Source organism: Pteropus medius, unplaced genomic scaffold (genome assembly GCF_902729225.1).
Source record: "Pteropus medius unplaced genomic scaffold, Ma_sr-lr_union100, whole genome shotgun sequence".
Lineage (NCBI taxonomy): Eukaryota > Metazoa > Chordata > Mammalia > Chiroptera > Pteropodidae > Pteropus > Pteropus medius.
The window spans coordinates 62,601,907-62,620,825 of record NW_024349800.1 but is presented as its reverse complement, the minus strand read 5'-3'; the positions used below and the strand labels follow the sequence as shown (position 1 = coordinate 62,620,825).

At 37.5% G+C, this 18,919-nt stretch overlaps 2 protein-coding genes across 12 annotated transcripts in view; both read right to left on the bottom strand.

The window, feature by feature from the left end:
• The window catches only part of DLAT (dihydrolipoamide S-acetyltransferase), a 28,416-nt gene extending 15,107 nt beyond the window's left edge, over positions 1-13,309 (bottom strand). Inside the window, exons 1-7 of the mRNA XM_039887901.1 lie at positions 12,705-13,309; positions 12,179-12,280; positions 11,749-11,873; positions 11,452-11,605; positions 5,623-5,749; positions 3,697-3,884; positions 2,502-2,655 (exon numbers count right to left, since the gene is read on the bottom strand). Of these exons, the coding sequence (XP_039743835.1) occupies positions 2,502-2,655; positions 3,697-3,884; positions 5,623-5,749; positions 11,452-11,605; positions 11,749-11,873; positions 12,179-12,280; positions 12,705-12,983 (1,129 nt within the window). The 5' untranslated portion in view covers positions 12,984-13,309. The remainder of the gene's footprint in view (positions 1-2,501; positions 2,656-3,696; positions 3,885-5,622; positions 5,750-11,451; positions 11,606-11,748; positions 11,874-12,178; positions 12,281-12,704) is intronic.
• Positions 13,310-15,272: 1,963 nt separating this feature from the next.
• Positions 15,273-18,919, bottom strand: part of DIXDC1 (DIX domain containing 1) — a 66,031-nt gene continuing 62,384 nt past the window's right edge. For all 11 annotated transcript variants that reach the window (XM_039887886.1, XM_039887889.1, XM_039887893.1 and 8 more), the window contains one exon: positions 15,273-18,516. In XM_039887886.1, coding sequence (XP_039743820.1) covers positions 18,436-18,516 — 81 coding nt within the window. In that variant the 3' untranslated portion in view covers positions 15,273-18,435. The remainder of the gene's footprint in view (positions 18,517-18,919) is intronic.

Below are 18,919 nucleotides of genomic sequence, written 5' to 3'. Positions count from 1 at the left end.
ACTCACCCTGTCACTAGTATATCATCTGGTTTATTTCTTCTTTAGCATTCAAATCATCTTATTTAATAATAATGTTGTTTTTATCATTATAACTAATACCTATATATGACTTCTATGTGCAATTACTGTTTAGTAACTTATTTAATCTTCACCACGTATGAGGTATTAATTATTTTTATACACAAATGAAAAAAACTGAGACATAAAAGGTCATGCAGCTAGCGTATGGCAGAACTGGAGTTCAAACCCAAGCATTCCAGCTCCGGAGTTCACACTCATAAATACTAAGCTATATTCCCATTGTTCTTTTAATTCTTTATTGTTGGTAATATAACCCCTTGAAACTGAAATCCTGTCTCATGAGAAAATGTTGGATGTACAGACAATACTCAATGAGTATTTGCCTAACACATTTCACATTTGCCCCGAGAATACTCGCCAGCAGCGCCTCCAGCTGCGGCGTTTACCCCGAGATAACCTGCGGATTAAAGTCCTAACCTTACCCCTAAAGTGTGCCACAAAATATCTCCTTTTTATTGTTTTTGCATCGCATATCAAAAGTCTTTGGAAACAAAGTACATCGTTCTATTTATATAGCATTCTGTTTTTAGTAGTGGTATTCCCATTTACAAAACATAGTAATTCTCGATCACTGAAAATGTCAAATCCTAGATGTTCTGCTTTGTGGTGTTTTATGCTTTGAAATTTACCGCATGAAAAAAATTATTAAATACTGATCATCATATACATTTCTGTTACATTAGAATGAGAGACAAGTTCTGTCTCAAAATAACCCCAAGAAAAGTTTTTCTATTTTATTTTCATATTGAAAACCAGTCAGATTTGCTTCAGCCTCAAAGAATGTGCTTATGTAAAATTAAATTTAACATTGGCAGAGAGCTGCACTTTTTTTTTCTAAACAAGAAATGGGTTAAATAACAAATGAATCACCTAACTCTAACTGTATAAGAATACTGGATTTTCCCATTTGTATCTTTAGTAAGGTAGCCAGCGTTGCTAAGTACCTAATAAATGGTCCTTCTTTACTTGTCTAAATTCTTCAGATATAATTATTAACCCAATCCCTCCTCCCATTAAAGACTATTCCAACTTATATTGCTGTCCCTGATTCTAATCATATATATATAAAGAATGGCAATATACTATTGAAATAACATTAAGATGGAGAAAAGGGTCTCCCAATATTACAAGAGCCCTAAGGTCCAAAAAATTTGTAAACTTCTACTCTTATGTCTTTGGAGATTGGCTTGCCTTCTAACCACAAAACGATAGACTGAGACATGATAACCAGCTCTTAGTGCCTACATCTGGACAACTGGGAAAATAAAACACTATTTTCTCAAGTAGAATATAAAAACAGAAGGCAATATAGGGTAGTGGGAAAAATATAGGCTTTAGAATTAAACAAATCTAGATTCAAACAGTAACTTTACTACTTAAAAAAAAGAGAGATCCTTTAAGAGTCTATTTTTTATCCAAAAAATAGAGAATGATAATTTTTACTTCAAAAAGTGTTGTACAAATTAATGTGTAGTACTAGCATATAGTACTGGCCATCAAACTAGTTTCCAGGAATAGCAATTTCTACCCTTTTCCAAATATGAATCTTAATTACCCTACATTAAATTTTAGATTAGTTTAAAAACATTTAAACATGAGGCAATAATAATATGAACAAAATGAATATGTATTGAGTTTTATTATTGTCTAGATACTGTTCTAAGCACTTTATCCATTTTAATGTAATTATCTGTTTTACAGATGTAAAAACAGATGGATTAAGTAATTCATCTAAAGATATATACGATGAAACATGTAATTTTATTAACCAATGTCACTGCAATAACTTTAATAAAAAAGTCCCCCCAAATAAATACATATACAAGTTAAGTAATTCACCGAAGAGCATGGTACACAGAAAATGATAAAGCCAGGATTAAATCCTAGATGGTGCCATTCAGACCCCATGCTCTTATCACTAAGCTATACTTTTTCTTTGGGGAGAAAAAAGATGAGTAAAACATTCTCCTTTGCTCTCAGGGAGCTTTAGTTCAGCTGAATATGAATTTTATTATGTTAAGTCATTTTAATCACCCAAACTTCATGTTTTGTTTTGTTTATTGCTACAGTCAGCATAGCCCTAATAGAGATTTCATCTCATTATATAATCCAGTCGTATAACCCAACTCTGCTGAACAAGCACATTATATTTTCACCAATAATTAGGCAATTCCCGTGAACACAAAGAATGAATAAAGCTATCTAAATTATATAGGCAGATCTTAAGACTAAATAAAGCATAATTACGCTTCTCTACTCTGTGGTGGCAACAAAGGCGGTATTTCCCTCCTTCCTTCTTCACCCCACTATCCCAGTTAAGAGGACTATGTATGTATATATATAGTTGAAGCTGCTAGTCTTACGGAAAAAACTCAATTAAATTTTAGCTTCACAACTCCATTCCATACAAACAGACTTACCTTTTACTTGTGTAAGGTCAATCCCTTTCTCTGCTGCCAATTTCTTTGCAAGAGGGCTAACAAACACCCTTCCCTTTGGTCCAGCAGGAGTAGCTGGGCGGGTGACTGATGGTGTAGGGGCTACAGGTTGGGGCGCTGGAGGAACAGGGGCCACCTTTTTAAAAAGTTACAAATTGTTAATTCACCACTGCAAATACTGGTCTGAAAGATCGAAAGTTTACATTTTATTAAGTCAAAGCTATGGTAATTAAATAATTTTTATCTTTTTGCAAAGATCATAATGCACATTTTTCCTATTTAACCAAAACATACCAACATCAATAATAGCAATATTTTATGTCAAAGACAGAACAATGTCATCTTATTCCATGATAACATAGAAAGGCATGGAATTTAATACTGCTGACTAGTATATAATATCCTTATCGCTTTTCTTCACTTATTCTCTCACTGTTTCTTTATTGTCATTCTCTTCCATAACCAAGATGGTTTTGTTTTTACTTACCCTAACTTCAAAATAATAAATTAAGCTAGAAGGTTCCATGTTGAAAGTACCTCAAAAAATAAACCAACACTACTACTTGCCAGCTCTCCATGAATGTATAGCAGTCAGAAATCAAGATTTAGCTGACAAAAATGTGTACCTAGTCTAAACTATGATTCTGACATCAGCAGAAGCCTTGCTATAGTGTTATCAATGCTTGGAGTTCGTACAAGTTCCTATTATAGCATATAGTACCTAGTGACAGACTAAATTCTATGCAAAACAAGTCATGTTATGTCAAGACTCCAATGTATTACAAATATAAACCTGACCCGCTAGAATATGTGAATAACAAGAGTGTTGACAGTGACAAAGATTATGTAATAAAATCTGTAGAAAATAGAGAACAAAGCATTACCTTCCATATGCATATCTACACCTAAAGCAGAAAAGAAACATGTCACCTCAGCTTTGTTCTCAACAGGACTCAAGACAGCAGGAAGATAATAAAGCTACAAGGATCAAATTACTGACCATAGGTGAATAGTGCAGTGCCACATACCCTGTAGGTCTCCACAAATGTTATTTGACTATTTCCTTTCTCATTCATAGAATCTTAGAGCTGGAAGGAACCCAAATATCACCTAATCCAATCCCTTAATTTAGAAAAGGGTAAAATAAGTGTTCCCTCAATTAGAGAAGCATACCTACCGGGGGTGGAATAGGTGGTGGTGCTTGTGGTTTTAAATCAGTTACTTCAGTTGGCCTATAGTCAGTAAATGCTGGTATATCTGCCTCTTTTTCTACAATGATACAGAGTGGCGTTCCTAGGGGGACATCTCTAGTGCCTTCTGGGATCAGGATTTTTGCTAGGTAACCTTCTTCTTGTACTTCAAAACCTTAAATAAAAAGAAAAACTATTATGGAACTTAAAGGATCCCACTATCCCACCAAACTCAAAGCACAGTTTTAAGTAGAAGGCTTTTCTCCTTCAAACTAGCTATATAACATTTGCAATCTATTTAATCCCTGTGTCTCAGCTTTTTTACTTACAAAATGGGTAATATAATAGTATCTCACAAGGATTTAATGAAAATTAAATGAAGAAATATTTTTCAAGTACTTAGAAATAGTACCTGGTACAAAGTAAATACTAAATAAAGATCTATTAAATAAAACTATGAGAGATTACAGATAGGGGTTAGTTCTAAACATTTTCCTAAAAACAACTCCAAGGGCAGTCCCTATGCAGACCCACAAGACTCCAAGATGGCATCACGTGTACTGCTAAAGATCAGAACTACATGGATGTTAAATTAAAGGACCTACTAGGCTTGACAGTGATGTAGGATTACATCTCTAAAAGCATCTCTGGAGTTTTTCAAAGAGGTTACATTTGGTATTACATCAAATATTTCAATGTAAAGAAATACAGAATTACTAGGGTTTCTATGGTATTGGCAACTTACATTTCATTGAGATGCTGCTTTTCTTAAAAGAAACCCAAACAAGAACGTTTGCAAAAGTAAAACTAAAGCCATTGCAGAGGACAACTTTTGCCTTTTGGATCTTGGCATTGTGCCTCCCCCATATCTTTGATGAATCCTTCCATTTTCCAGATGAGAAATAATATCCAGTAAAAAGTATGTTTAAAAAGAAAAAAGGAAAGACTCGAAGGCCACAACACAGTTTAAAGAGTTTGACCAAGGTAATACTTCCCTAGTGACTATAGTCTCTAGACTATCGGCCTCTACAGCAACATTGGTATGCACAGCAGACCTACTGCTCCCAAGGTTTTTTGTTTGAACAAACATAATCTTTTCTTCTGATATCTTATGGGGAAGGGAGCACAACAGGCAAAAAAGATAAAAAGGAGCTGCCCTGGTGAAAGTGAGGGAAGGGGACAGCACACAGTAGAGTCCTGCTTGTTAAGCCCTCCTTTGCCCCAAGATGCCATCAAAAGGAATCATGGGGTTTAAAACCAATGATTTCATGATTTCAGAAGACAATATGAAACAGCCACTGCAGAGGATGCCCAGAATCTCCCACTGCATCTTTGGGGACTAGATAGAAAACAAATATATTTATCTAGAAATATCTATAAATATTATCACAAACATATGATTTTATGTGGGTTTTGTTCTAAGCATAAAAAATGAATTAGAAAGGAAATTTATGGAAATATGATATCTAAACAGATATAATATATTCTATCAGTCATTCTCAAACTATGAAAATAATCTAAATACTGGCTGCAGTTTTTCCCTTGAAGTCATCTTAAATTCTTCGGTATTTCCTACCTTGGAAGTTATTTTCTCCTATTTTCTCTTCATTTTTCCTTGTCTAGTTTAGAGAATGGAAGTTCTGATATAGCTTCTCAGTAACATAATAAGGTTAAAAAGCAAACTCTAGCCTAAAATAACCTCTAAAGCTTATATATCCCTGATTCAAGGAAAGTGCAGTATGGAACTGACAAATCTGACCATGCACACTTTCGTTATGAAATACCCTGTTCCAGGAAATGAATTCCAAGAATTAAAATGTTTTATGTTATCACTCACTCATTATAGGACAGCAATCCTCTTCCCTCATTGGAAAACTCAGTGTCTCAATCATTAAGAGCTGAAGAAATCTCACCTATAGTGGCCTTGTCAGTCTCTATCTCTGCCAATAAGTCTCCTTCACTTAGCTTCTCACCCACTTTTTTTTCCCATCTCTGTACTGTGCCCATGGTCATGGTGGGAGAGAGGGCAGGAAGAACCACCTGTAGAAACAAACAATTATTGCTTAATACTATGAAGCCCTAGACACAATGGCACTTAGGCAAGCTTAGTTTTATGGATGTTAGTGTCTGTGATAATCCAAATTCCCATGTGCCTGATACCCTCACAACAGCAAGTGCTAAATAATGTCCCACCGTTAAATCATCCTGCAAATCTTAATCTTTACAGTATCCATGATACTCTAACCCACTCTCCAAAGTTAAAAGCAATGAGCAGATGGGAAAGATTTCTTTCTATACAGCCAAAATTAACTCCTCAATATACAAGCAAAGAGCCTCTTTTTGTCTTTTTTAACACTAAGATTAGGCCAGAATTTTTCACTTTCACAGAATGATCTTGATCCAGACTATTCCATTAAAATTTTGTTATGCTCTGTATTAGCATCCACCTTTTCACTCAACGGACACTGCATTTCTCCCAAACTTCCCAAATATCTTTCCAAGATTTAAAAAACTAATATTAAGAACTGTTCTTTACAACAGTCACTTCCACCCCAATAAAATCTAAATACCAGATCGGCTGATCTAAATTAAAAATTGCTTTCCTATTTATATGGCTTGTGTGTCTATTGAATTTGGATGTTTACTTGGTTATTTGCTGTATTTTAGTCATTTGTATCTAATTAACAACAAGATTATGCTGAAAGAAAAATCATTTCAACTGATGTCTCAGGAAGATAAGAGGAAAAAGTAAAACGAAACAGAACTCTAATTAGAATATTTTTGTGTTTTTCTTTTTCAGAATTGTCATTTTCATCTACTTCTTAAAAATTAGTGGACCTGAGATAAAGAAGATGTGGTACATACACACAATGGAATTCTACTCAGTGATATAAAAGATGAAATACTACCATTTGAGACAACATGGATGGATCTTGAGAATATTATGCTAAGTGAAATAAGTCAGATGGAAAAGGACAAGAAACATATAATTTCATTTGCATGTGGGATATAAAACAAAAAGCAATATATGAACAAACAAAACAAAAAAAACCAAACTCATAGATACAGACATAGAATGGTGGTTACAAGAGGGAAAAAGTGGTGGAGGGAGTACAAAGAGGGTAAAGGGGGGTTAAATACAAGATGATGAAAGACTAGGTTTAAGATGGTGAGCACATAATAGAATATACAAATGTTGTATTATAAAGTTGTATACTTGAAATTTACATAATGTTATTAACCATTATTAACCTAATAAATTTAATAGAAAATCTTCACTTAAAAAAGAAATTAGTGGAGCTGATAATCTCTATACAGTATCTAAAAGGATAATTAAGACACAACCTTAACACTTGCACACAAAACCATAAGCATAAATAGAAATGAAGTTAAGTTTTATGTTAGACAGAATTATCTGACCAGGATGAAATAAATGTGTGAACTGAACACCAGGCAAAACTTCATCATGAGTAATTGTTAATAATATGCCACGGAGGGATTCCAGTCAATACGGCGAAGTAGGTAGATGCTGTGGTTGCCTTCACTCATGACTACATCAATATTACAACTAAACTACAGAACAATCATCAGTGAAAATCGCCTTAAGTCTAGCTGAACAGAAGTCCTACAACTAAGGACATACAGAAGAAGTGACCTCGAGACTGGTAGGAGGGGCAGAGACGCAGAAGGAGCTAGACCCACACTGCATGTAGCAGTTAAAAATCAGGAGGGGTAGCTCAGCTGTGGAGGACCCCAAGAGAACCATGTCCCAGCACCACAACAGACTCCCCAGCCAGGGTTCCAGTGACAGGAAGAGAAGGCCCCACAAAATCTGGATATGAAAATCAGTGGAGATTGTGGTTAAGTTAGACAGAGGGCTTTGGGAGTCCCAGGCACTCCTCTTAAGGGGCTTGTCCATAAATTTACCAGCTGACAAACTCGCTCTGAGCTCCAGCGCTTGCACAGCAGCTCAAAAGATGCCAGGGACTTATAAGGAGGAACTAAGTTGTCTGGCCTCAGGGCGAGAGCTGAATGGGAGCTTTCCCCCAGACAGAAGTGCTGGCAGAAGCCACTGTTCCTTTGTTGTTCCCTCACTCCTCCCAGCATACAGACACAGGCAGCCACCATATTTGAGTCTCCATCAACCTGGTTAACACTGGTCACACCGCCATGGTGAGTCCCTGAGAACCCCCTACCCAACGTGCAGGCCCACCCAAGCCACTTCCAGTGGATTTTCCATACAAATAGCCTGTCTTGGCTCATGCTGCAAACTTTCCTAAAGTCTCTCAAACGTTCATAAAACTCTCAGTGTGCCCCATATTTCTTGCTCAGCAGCCCCAAGCCCAGCACTAGTGGTAGTCTGCCTCGGTTCACAGCTTGGCCCCTTGAGGCACATCCAAGCCCAGCGTAGGTGACAGCCATCTGTGGATTGGTTGGTGGCTCATGTCAGGTGGCCCTGGGCAGAGAACAGGCTACGACTAAACTTGGCCTGTAGCAGGGCCCCTCCCAGGAGGCAGTGGCCTGCCTGCCTGGTGCTGGCTTCAGTCTGAGCTGGAGCACCACCCAGGGCCACATCCAAGGATGACACACCCAAAAAGCAGACTAGGAAGGCACCAGAGCCTTGCTAAAGCAAATCTTCTCCACAGAGTCAGCCCCTGTACAACGACTCCTCCACTGTAGTCAACGGCCATTCCTCACAACCAAACAGCCAGAGGGTCAATCCTTCCCACTGACATGCAAACAGCAAACAAAGTTCAACTACAAGAGGACACACACAACCAATACAAGGGACACACCTGGAGCACCTGACTCAGGTGTTCAGAGAGACTGCATCACTGGGCTCCCACAGGACACCTACTACTCTTAGGCCACTCGACTAAAACTGGGACATCTAGCAGCTCTACCTAATAAATAGAAACAAACACAGGGAGGCAGCCATAACAGGAAGACAAAGAAACGTGTCCCAAATGAAAGAAATAAGTTCCAGAAAAAGAACTCAACAGAATGGAGAGAAGCAATCTACCAAATGCAGAGTTCAAAATTCTGGTTATAAGGATGTTCAATGAACTTAGGGGAAGAGTAGAGGAACTCGGTAAGAATTTTAACAAAGAAATAAGAAACATAAAAATGGAGATAGAAAACATAAAAAAGAACCAGTCAGAAATGAAGACTACAATAACTGAAATGAAGAATCCCTTAAGAGGAGTCAATAGATGAGATGAAGCAGAGGATCAAATCAGTGATTTAGAAGAAAAGGTAGCAGAAAACACCCAATTTGAACAGCAACAAGAAAAAAGAATCCAAAAATATGAGGCTAGTTTAAGGGGCCTCTGGGACAACATCAAGCATAACAACATTTGCATCATAGGCATACAAGGAGAGCAAGGAATTGAAAACCTATTTCAAGAAATAATGATGGAAAATTTCCCTAACCTGGAAAAGGAATTAGACTTACAAGCCCAGGAAGTGCAGAGAGTCCCAAACAAGATGAACCCAAATAGGCTCACACCAAGACACATCATAATTAAAATGACAAAAGTTAAAGACAAAAAGTAGAATCTTAAAAACAGCAAGAGAAAAACAATTAGTTATCTATCAAGGAGCTCCCATAATATTGTCAGCTGATTTCTCAATAGAAACTTTACAGGCAAGAAGGGATTGGCAGGAAAGAGTCAAAGTGATGAAAAGCAATGACCTACAATCAAGATTACTCTACCCAGCAAAGCTGTCATTTAGACTGAAGGACAGATAAAGAGCTTCCCAGACAAAAAAAAAGCTAAAGTAATTCATCACCACAAAGCCAGTATTACAGAAAATGTTGGAAGGACTTCTTTAAGACAAAAAAAGAAAAAAGATTAAAAATACGAATTAAAAAAATGGCAATAACTACATATCTATCAACAATTACTTTGAATAAAATGAATTAGGTGCTCCAATCAAAAGATAGGGTGGCTGAAAAAATAAGAAAACAAGGCCATTACACATGCTGCTTACAAGAGACTCACTTCAGATCAAAAGACATATACAGGCCGAAAGTAAAGGGATGAAAAAAAATGTTTCATGAAAATAGAAACAAACAAAAAAGCTGGGGTAGTGATACTTATATCAGACAAAACAGTCTTTAAAACAAAGGCTATGACAATAGACAAAGAAGGAACTAGTAATCCCACTTCTAGGTATTTATCCAAATAAACCCAAAACACTACTTCAAAGGGACATGTGAATCTTTATGTTCCATGCAACATTATTTACAATAGTCAAGATATAGAGGCAATCTGGATGCCCATCAATAAATGAATGAATAAAGAAGAGGTGGTAGATATATACAATGGAATATTACTCAGCCATTAAAAAAAAATGAAATCTTGCCATCTGCAACAACATGGATGAATCTAAAGGGTATTCTGCTGAGTGGAGTAAGTCAGACGGAGAAAGACAAATGCCATAGGCTTTCACTTACATGTGAAATCTAAAGAACAAAGTAAACAAACACAACAGAAACAAACTCATAGATATAGAGAACATTTTGATGGTTACCAGATGGGAGGGCAGTTGGGGGGAGGTGTGAAAAAGGGGAAGGAATTAAGAAGTATAAAATAGTTACAGAGATGTAAAGTACAGCATAAGGAATATAGTCAATAATATTGTAACAACTATGTATGGTGTCAGATGGGTACTAGATTTAATGGGGTGATCGCTTTTTAAGTTATATAAACGTCTAATCACTATGTTATACACCTGAAACTAATATATCATATGCCAACTGTAATTGAAAAATAAATATATACGCGCGTGCACACACACGCGCGCGCACGTGTCAACAGACCATGGAGTAGAACGTTACATCCAAAGATAAAAATGATTCCTATACAGAAATTTCTGCAAATGAAGAAGGAAAAGTTCTAGTCTTAATATTTTAGAAAAGAAAAAGGATAGTGGTTTTTACTTATTCCCAATATCTGAAACACACAAATATGTATACGATAACCCTAATATTTAATAAAGTGACTTAGTTTCTTAGAAACTAATTTAGTTAATAGAATCAACAGTGATTGTTGGTCTCAGCTTTGTTGCAATGCTATTTATATTATATATGTCTATTCTATACTTATTATTTACTGTTCCTTTTCTCATTTAATACTACTGGACTCCTTCATCCACTTTTAGAAAACAGAATACCACATGTCACAGGAAAACACCAATTGGGAACTTTCATTCAATAGACAGCACCTGAGGCCTACTGAAAACTCTATTTATACAGGGAGTAGAGAGATATAAATATAAATCATCCTCAAAATCTAACATAATGTTCTTGAATGAGAAATGCCAAGCATTATCCTGGCTACTACATTATGGGGGAGAAAGGTTAAAGAAACTGTCTAAGAAAGAAATATACAATGCAATATATATATATATATATATATATATATATATATATATATATATATATGCCTTACTATTGAATTGTACAACTGAAACTTACTGGATTTCGTCAACCAAAGGCACCATAATAAAAATAAGTAAATAAACAAACAAACAAATAAATAAACGAACTGTCAAAGTTCACACACCTGAAAATAACTAGAAATAAAAGTTGTCAATTTTCATGTTTAAATTTCTATTTACTTTCAAATGACATGATAGCCATATTTAATGCCAGTTTCTAGAATGTAATAGACTTCGATGAAAAATAACGAATAAATAACGTTTTCTAGAGCAAACACCCAGAGGCTGAGCCTCACCTGCATGTGAGTGGGATACGAGCTACCAGGAGCCTGCGCAGAAGGTGTAGGTGGTGAAGGAGCAGCAGCAGGGGTTGGTGCTGGGGCTGCTTGTGGGGTAGGTGCTGCTGAGGAATCCAGGGTATAATTTTTAAAGGCCTCAATATCCTCAGGTCTAAGGAAGAGAAAGAATGCATATATATATAACGGGGTTATAAAGCAAATTCAGCTATGATAGAAGTAGTCTCCCATTTTCTCAATTCTGGGTTAAAATACTCCACTAATCACCTAAGTAAAAATTACCAGGGTACTACTCACTTTTCAACTGTGATACAGATGATCGATCCAACTGGAACATCTCTGGTACCTTCAGCAACAAGTATCTTTGCCATGTAACACTCCTCTAGGCTCTCAAATCCAACAGTGGCTTTATCAGTTTCAATCTTTTAACACAAAAGTAAGGAGTTAGGCTTGTGCTGCCAGTATGAAGATTAATAATAGCTTCTGTTTACAATCATACAGTTCATCTGAAATTAAAGCTTCTATCACAGATATGAAAAGAAATTTTTTTTCAAATCTTAGTTAAAATTCAGTTCGGCTAGCTGCTGACAACTTATCTTGCCAACCTTCTCTAATATCAAGTTGGAATAAACAGTTTATTAAGCAAAAGATATAACTACCCACTCAGAAAGTTAATGCTCAGTTTAACTAAGCCAGTCTCTTCTAATTTCCATATTTTAAAACTTACCTCTGCAATTAGTTCACCCTCATTGATTTTTTCCCCTTCCTTTTTTTCCCAACGGGCTATGGTGCCTGCCTGCATTGTGGGAGAAAGAGAGGGCAATGGAACCTGGAGAAGAAAAAGGAGAAACACTAAATTTTAAAAAGGCTATTTAACTCTCCGTCTGGTTTAATGTTTCATTCAATTTAATTTAATTTAATGCAAACATTTTTAGTCCCATCACAAGCTGGCGCTGCTGATACAAAAGCAGTTCCTGCCACCAGCCCTCCAGTGACAGGCTTCCCGCTCCACTGTCCTGTGGCTCTGACAGAGCACGTACCTTAGCAGACAACCACATATAGCCCCAGGTTTGGAGCTCTTCTCCGGAGAAGGAAGCTCAAGAGCTACAGCAAAGCCCGATATTGGAGAAGTGACAATGACATACACTGGGAGGGAGGTGGAGGATCACTGAAGCCTCTGGGGGAAGATCCGAGGCCAAGAAGTCGGCCCTGAAGGACAACAGAGTCCTGCGAAGGACAGTTCTGGGGCTCACCTTCTGATGCGGGGGGAGACTATAATAGCGACGGCCAGGCGATCCCAAAAGCTGCAGCAGGAAGTGATTCCGCTGTGTGGACCACAAGCTGTGGCGCCAAGTGCAGAGTGCCCGGACTCTGCCATACCCTGTGGTCGCGCTGTTGCAACGAACCGGAGCTGGACCAACCCGCGGGGTCACGCACGGAGCTCCTGGTCCCTCCCGCAAGGCTATCCATTGAGCCCTGAATCTTGGCCTAGTGGTCGCATTGTGGGCCCGTCGCGCACAGACGTGCCACATAGTGCCACCGACCCACACACCCCAAAGCCAAAACCGTCTCCGGAGTGACCTCCCCAAGAACAGTGCGGCGTTGCCGTCAGGCACGGCGCGCAGCCGCACGTTGTCGTAAAACGGGCTTCAAAGATTCACTCCACCTCCTCCCCAGACCATGAATGTGTGTAACATATGCTCGCGAGTGGGAGGAAAAAGGTGGCCCAGAGGATAGGAGTGGCTACTTTGGCGCCCCGGGGACAAGGGCGTTCCAGCGGAGCCAACGCAAGGTGCAAGTTTGGGAGAAATACAACGTTGAGAGGAACGGACAGTAGTAGGGTCCTAAGAAAGGAATCTCAGTGTAGGACGGAGCCCTAGCGAAGTGAAGGGCACAGCCCAAAGGGAGGGGCCTAAAGAGGCGGTGAGAGTTGGGCTAACCCGCAGAATGGTCTGAGAAGGTGGGCTGAGGGGCGTGGCCATGTTTTGAAGAAAAGCTGGGGAGTCCGGGAACCGCCCGAGGGGAGAGTCTGTTCTCTGGTGGTGTGCTGTCTGCCAACCCAATGGTAGGGCATCGCTCTGCGCAAGCTGTACTGAGTCACAAAGTTTTAATTTCAGGTTTGTAGCCCAACCGGAAACCAGAGCGAACAGGTTGTCCAGCCAAATGGTGTGAAGGTCAACCAAGTGAGAGGTACATTCCCACATTCAGGTGTACTGTAAGCAGAATTAAGCATGTTCCCTGTATGAAGATTTAGGTTTACAAAGCAGATTTTCATTCCTAATTTACCACAGATTCCCTTTAAATCGCAGAAAGCTTGAAATATGTCATGCTAAAACTAAACTTTAAGCCTGTGGAGCAGAAAGCATGTCTATACTGTTCTTCGATGTCTCTCCAGATTTTGGTATCGTAAAATAGTGGAGGCTGAATGCATGTCTTTTGAATTAACAAACAAAAGGTTACCTACATTTATTAGGTACACTTTACTGTAGATATCATCCTATCATTAGAAAATATTTCTGAACTGAGAGTGACATTAGATTAGCAGGAAGCAAGTGCTATATTTATATCTCTTAAGTCCCCAGTGTACAGTTAGTTGGTCAGAGAACGCCAAGAAAAAAAGAAATGGGAGGAAAACGCAACATTTGAAAACATATTCAACTTTACTAGTAATTAAATACTTGGAAAATTAAAACAGCCAAGAGGTACTATTTGACACCTACTTAAATTAGAAACTTTAAAAAATCTAAAAACAAAGTATTAATGAGATTGCAGAGAAAGAGATGCACTCTTTGGGGGCACTAAATTTGGTTGGTTTAGAGATGACAGTATAGTAAGGAATAGCAATTATCAGAAAAAGAGTTTACACTCACCACCACCACCCCACCACCCCCCCGTGCCGCCGCTGCCAAATCCTATTCTGGTATCCTTGAGGCATTCAAAACAAGGTAAAAAAATATTTTAGTAGCTTTATAACAAAAAGAAATGGAAAAACATAACTATCCAAAAATGAGGGAAAGATTAAGCAGGCACAGCTGCCTAACAATAATATACAGGCAATACAATTAAGAAATACAAATTTTCCAAATGGAAAGGCACATTTGAAATGAGTAGAGCATTTATGTTGTTAAATCATGTAAAAATATTTACAAGTAACAATTGGAAGAATCAAAGAATAATTGTGATTAGTAGAAGAACTTATACTATTAAAATGTAATGATTTTGAATTGGCTAAAATATCTAAATACTTCCACTGCATTAGAATTTAATAACTAGACCTAAATTGGCCTTTATAGATGATCTTCTGTTTGCTGTTCACTTAGGTAGGCTTGCTTAAACCTTGTTTTGCATTTTTTAGTGCATAGCAAGTTTGCATTTGAATATACTTTTGACACGTGTAGCTAAATTGTAGGAGGGCACAGGTCAATCAGACCAGGGGGTAAATTGACCCCAGAGTTAGGCTAGGAATTCTTAGATTTGTCAAATTGGTCCTGAAAAAATAGGCTTGAACTCCCCTAAACAGATTAAGGAAAAAGAAGACTCAAACCTCTAAGGTTCTTATTTGTTTGCACATTTATATATAATTTCAAAAGAAATGCTAAATCAATGAATTCTCTTTGGTAATAATAATCTATTTTGTATTTACATTATAAATACCAGTAGTAAACTATCTATAGCAATAAAGTAGTCCTTATCTCTGCTCCCCAAGTAATGACTACACATGCTACCAGGGAGATCACTTGAGGAAATTCACCTTCACTAAATGTAAATTGCTTTATTGATTAATGTCAGTCAATAAACACAAGTGAAAATGATTAACAGTATTTAGTTTGCAAACTCCATTTTATTCAGTTTGGTTTTTTTTTTTTTTTTCAATTCACAAATCTGGTATATACAGGCAATTAAAACTGGTTATCACTTTGATAATCAGAAGCCTCTGGTATAACAGCCTTCATGAAAACATTGTAAAACAGGTGAATACACAATAATCTCTTTGAAAGTGATGGTTGCAAACATCCATGTTTCTGAGAAAATATAACTTTACATATATATTTTAAGCAAGCTATACCTCTTACATAAATTCAGACGAGTGTGCAATCATAATGCTTTATGAAAAATGAAAATTATTATAATTATAACCTAAATGCTTTTAAGTAGTCCTCTTGGATTGGATGTAGAGCATAAAGACATTTTCCCTTAATTTATGACCATCCTGGTTAAAAAGAGTTGAAAAGTTGGTCAGTAAGTAGGATCGCCATTTCCAAGTAAATTTAACCTAAATTCTTTAATTTAGAGAACTGAGTGAGAACAGTCTTCCATTTTTAAATGAAGACTTTTTAAGCTATTGAGCTTTCTGCTAAACTAGTTTTTACAAGAGGGTCATTTTTTTTTTTTAATTTAACAGGGTTGAGAGATTATTTTATGAACTCTAAACATTCTGGTTTCTTAGTTTTCTCAAAGAAAGAGAAGTTCAGCAGTAGCAGGAGGGACTTTCCCACATGAATGCTACTAGGGAACAATACTCTGTATATGTCAAGAGGCCACCTAGAGTGCAGCTACATTATATCCAATAGGAGACTATCCAAGCCAGAGTGAATCAATGCACACTCCTTAAAAGTTCCTCTGTCTTTATAAACTGGAATAAGAATTACCAACACTTATTACACAAGAATTACTGGCATGTCATCCTGCAGTGGGGGTGCTTAATACCCGTGGCATATGAGATTAATGAGCTAAAGGAGGAAAATTATCTCATTTTCTCCCCTGAACTCAACTTCAGCCTTCTATGGAGGCACTAGGGCCATACAGCTCCTTTTCCAAAGGTCATAGAGAGAAAAAGATAAGGTAGAGGACTTTGAAAATTTTCTCTGATTTAATTCTCTCTGAAAAGGTAAATTCTACATAATGGTAAGAATGTTTGCAGAAAGAAAACTGACAAGTAAAAACTGATTTAAGATACAGACACTCAAGATAAACTGTACTGGAAATACAATAACAAATTTTGGCCTGATAACCCTCATGCTGTCTTATAGCAAAACACTAAAAGTCATGCAACAGAGAAATTGGTGACATGAGTACTTTTTCTCCAGACTTTCTGGGAAAAAGAAACTGAGAATATACTGTTTTTTCCTGTTTGCTTTCATAATGAATTATTCTTGCTTTCTTCCCAAACTTCTGCAGTCATTTCTGATGAGAAATCATTCAATAGGAAAATGACCAGGTAAACTTACATGAAAGACATCAAGTGTCTTTTGAGCTCCTTCTTTTTGCTAAAGGAGCAATCAGATTATGTAAAACTACCTCCACAACTAAAATGGCAGGTAGAATTGGAACACAAGTTATCATTAGTATGTTTGTAATAAAATAAAGCTTATTCTGAAACCACAAGGGCTGATAAGAGAAGAGCCCATATAAAAGCTACTGGGTTCTCTAGAAAATGGATACAGTACACAGAATGTGAGACTATACAGAACTCACACTCAGGTTATAAAAATAGACATGGTTCTCAGACAAAAAAGCAAATGAGTACAAAATAATTCTCCAAACATGAACAATTTTAAAAAGACATCTATATAAAACAAGAAAATGTCATCTCAGAGCTCCAATGAGTAGTCTGTTGAAATGGCTGGAAAGGGGAGATAAATGAGAGACAGACAGGTCAAGAACCCTGAATTGATCTGTCCGACTCTTTTTGGTTGGCAGTGTACATTGTTGGTCACAGGCAGACTGCTTTTGGGGGGCAAAAAAATCTCTCTATAAAATGGCTAATTGATTTATCATGTTTGGTAAATGAGAAAACCCAAGTTATTAGGTAATCTCTAGAAATTTAACTATTTTCTTTTAGCTTCTACACTTGACAATGTTGCACATGAGAAACAATTCTGGGTTTTTTCACCCAGAATCAACCCTGCCATTTACAACTCATGTTCCATGTCTCATTGTTTCTATTGTGCCCTAAAGGATCGATCTAGACTAAATATATAATAGAAAATAACTCTGGCCTTGAAATGAAGACGGGCAGACCAGTAACTCATGCTCAGTACTTGTAAATCACAAATACTGAAGGTAATGGTCTGTCTCCTTTTGACTGCCAAAGTGATGATGCCATGAGCTAAAGAAAGTCATGAGAGAAAGAAAGTCAAGAAAATATGGGTAGCAGCACCTTTCCATACCCGCCTGGATTTTTAAGGAGACTTTCACTCCTTATTCCTTTCAAACACAAAGTTCATCCGTTGGAAGGGAAAAAAATAATGGCTCTAAAGTTGAAGAGTCCCCAGAGAAAACTAGCAGTACATGAAATATGCCCTCTGTGGGCCAAAGGACAAGTTGCAGAATCGGTTAAGACCCAAGAGGCAGCCCAAAGTCTTAGTTATGGTTTTAACATAGTGTAGCACAATATGGGCAGCCCTTTTTCCATCCAATCCATTCGTTCAGCACCATCCATGTCCAGTCCAAAAGATTCCTGAGGAGTGGCTTTCATCTTTGGTACCACCCCATGAGTTATTCTTGGTGTGTAATAGCTGCAAAGAAGCAAAAAAGCTGGTACCTTTGCCTTGTCTGTGAGTACAAATGCTGGGACTCTGATTGCTGTAACCATTGAGGCCAATTAAAATAATACCGTAACACATAGGAGTGATGCATCCAATTCCCAGATTCCAGATAACGGCAGCCGTACCCCTACAGGAGCAAGATCATCCATCCCTATTGGTTAAGGCCTTCGGTTTGTTGTCCTCCGAGTAGAATAAAACACTGTGTTCTGGCAAGGAACTCCAGATGAACCCATGGTCTACATTTGAACAGGGATTTTAAGTACCACATATGCTAGGCACAGAAACAGGAAAGGCTTGTGACTGTCACACTTGGAGAAGCTTCTGTTTTGGCAGCATGAACTAGAAACTTCTTAGTGTATTCTAGTTTCAGTCCTCTTTCCTGAGTGAAGCAGCCAGGTAGTGCCAAGTTCCACAAGCCCTGATCTAATACTCAGCATTAATTCTCTCCATGGTCTTCTTCCACCCAGGCTACAATTTTCCCTTCCCATCCAGGGATGGCATCATCATCATGGAAAACCTAGAGAAAGAAAAAAAGCCACGGTGAAACATTAACAATAAGATAACGAGTCTCATTAAATGACTGCTGCTAATAAAAATAAGACCGCAAAAATAAAAGATAAGAAAGTGTAGAGGAAAGCTTTGCGTTAGGGTCTATGAGCCTTTGGTTTGATCCCTAAAGTTAAAACTGGTTAAAAAATAAATAAATACACACACACACACACACACACACACACACACACACACGTGTGTGTGTGTGTGTAAAATATTATATATCCTTAGTTCCACATCTATGAAATAGTAAAAGTATCCCTACCATGGCTTTGCTCTTTGAGATTTATAAGAATTAATAAGTCAGTAACCATAGAGCACTTTGGGCTTCTTGGGAGAAAGTACTATTTAGGCATTAAATGAGAAAGGGG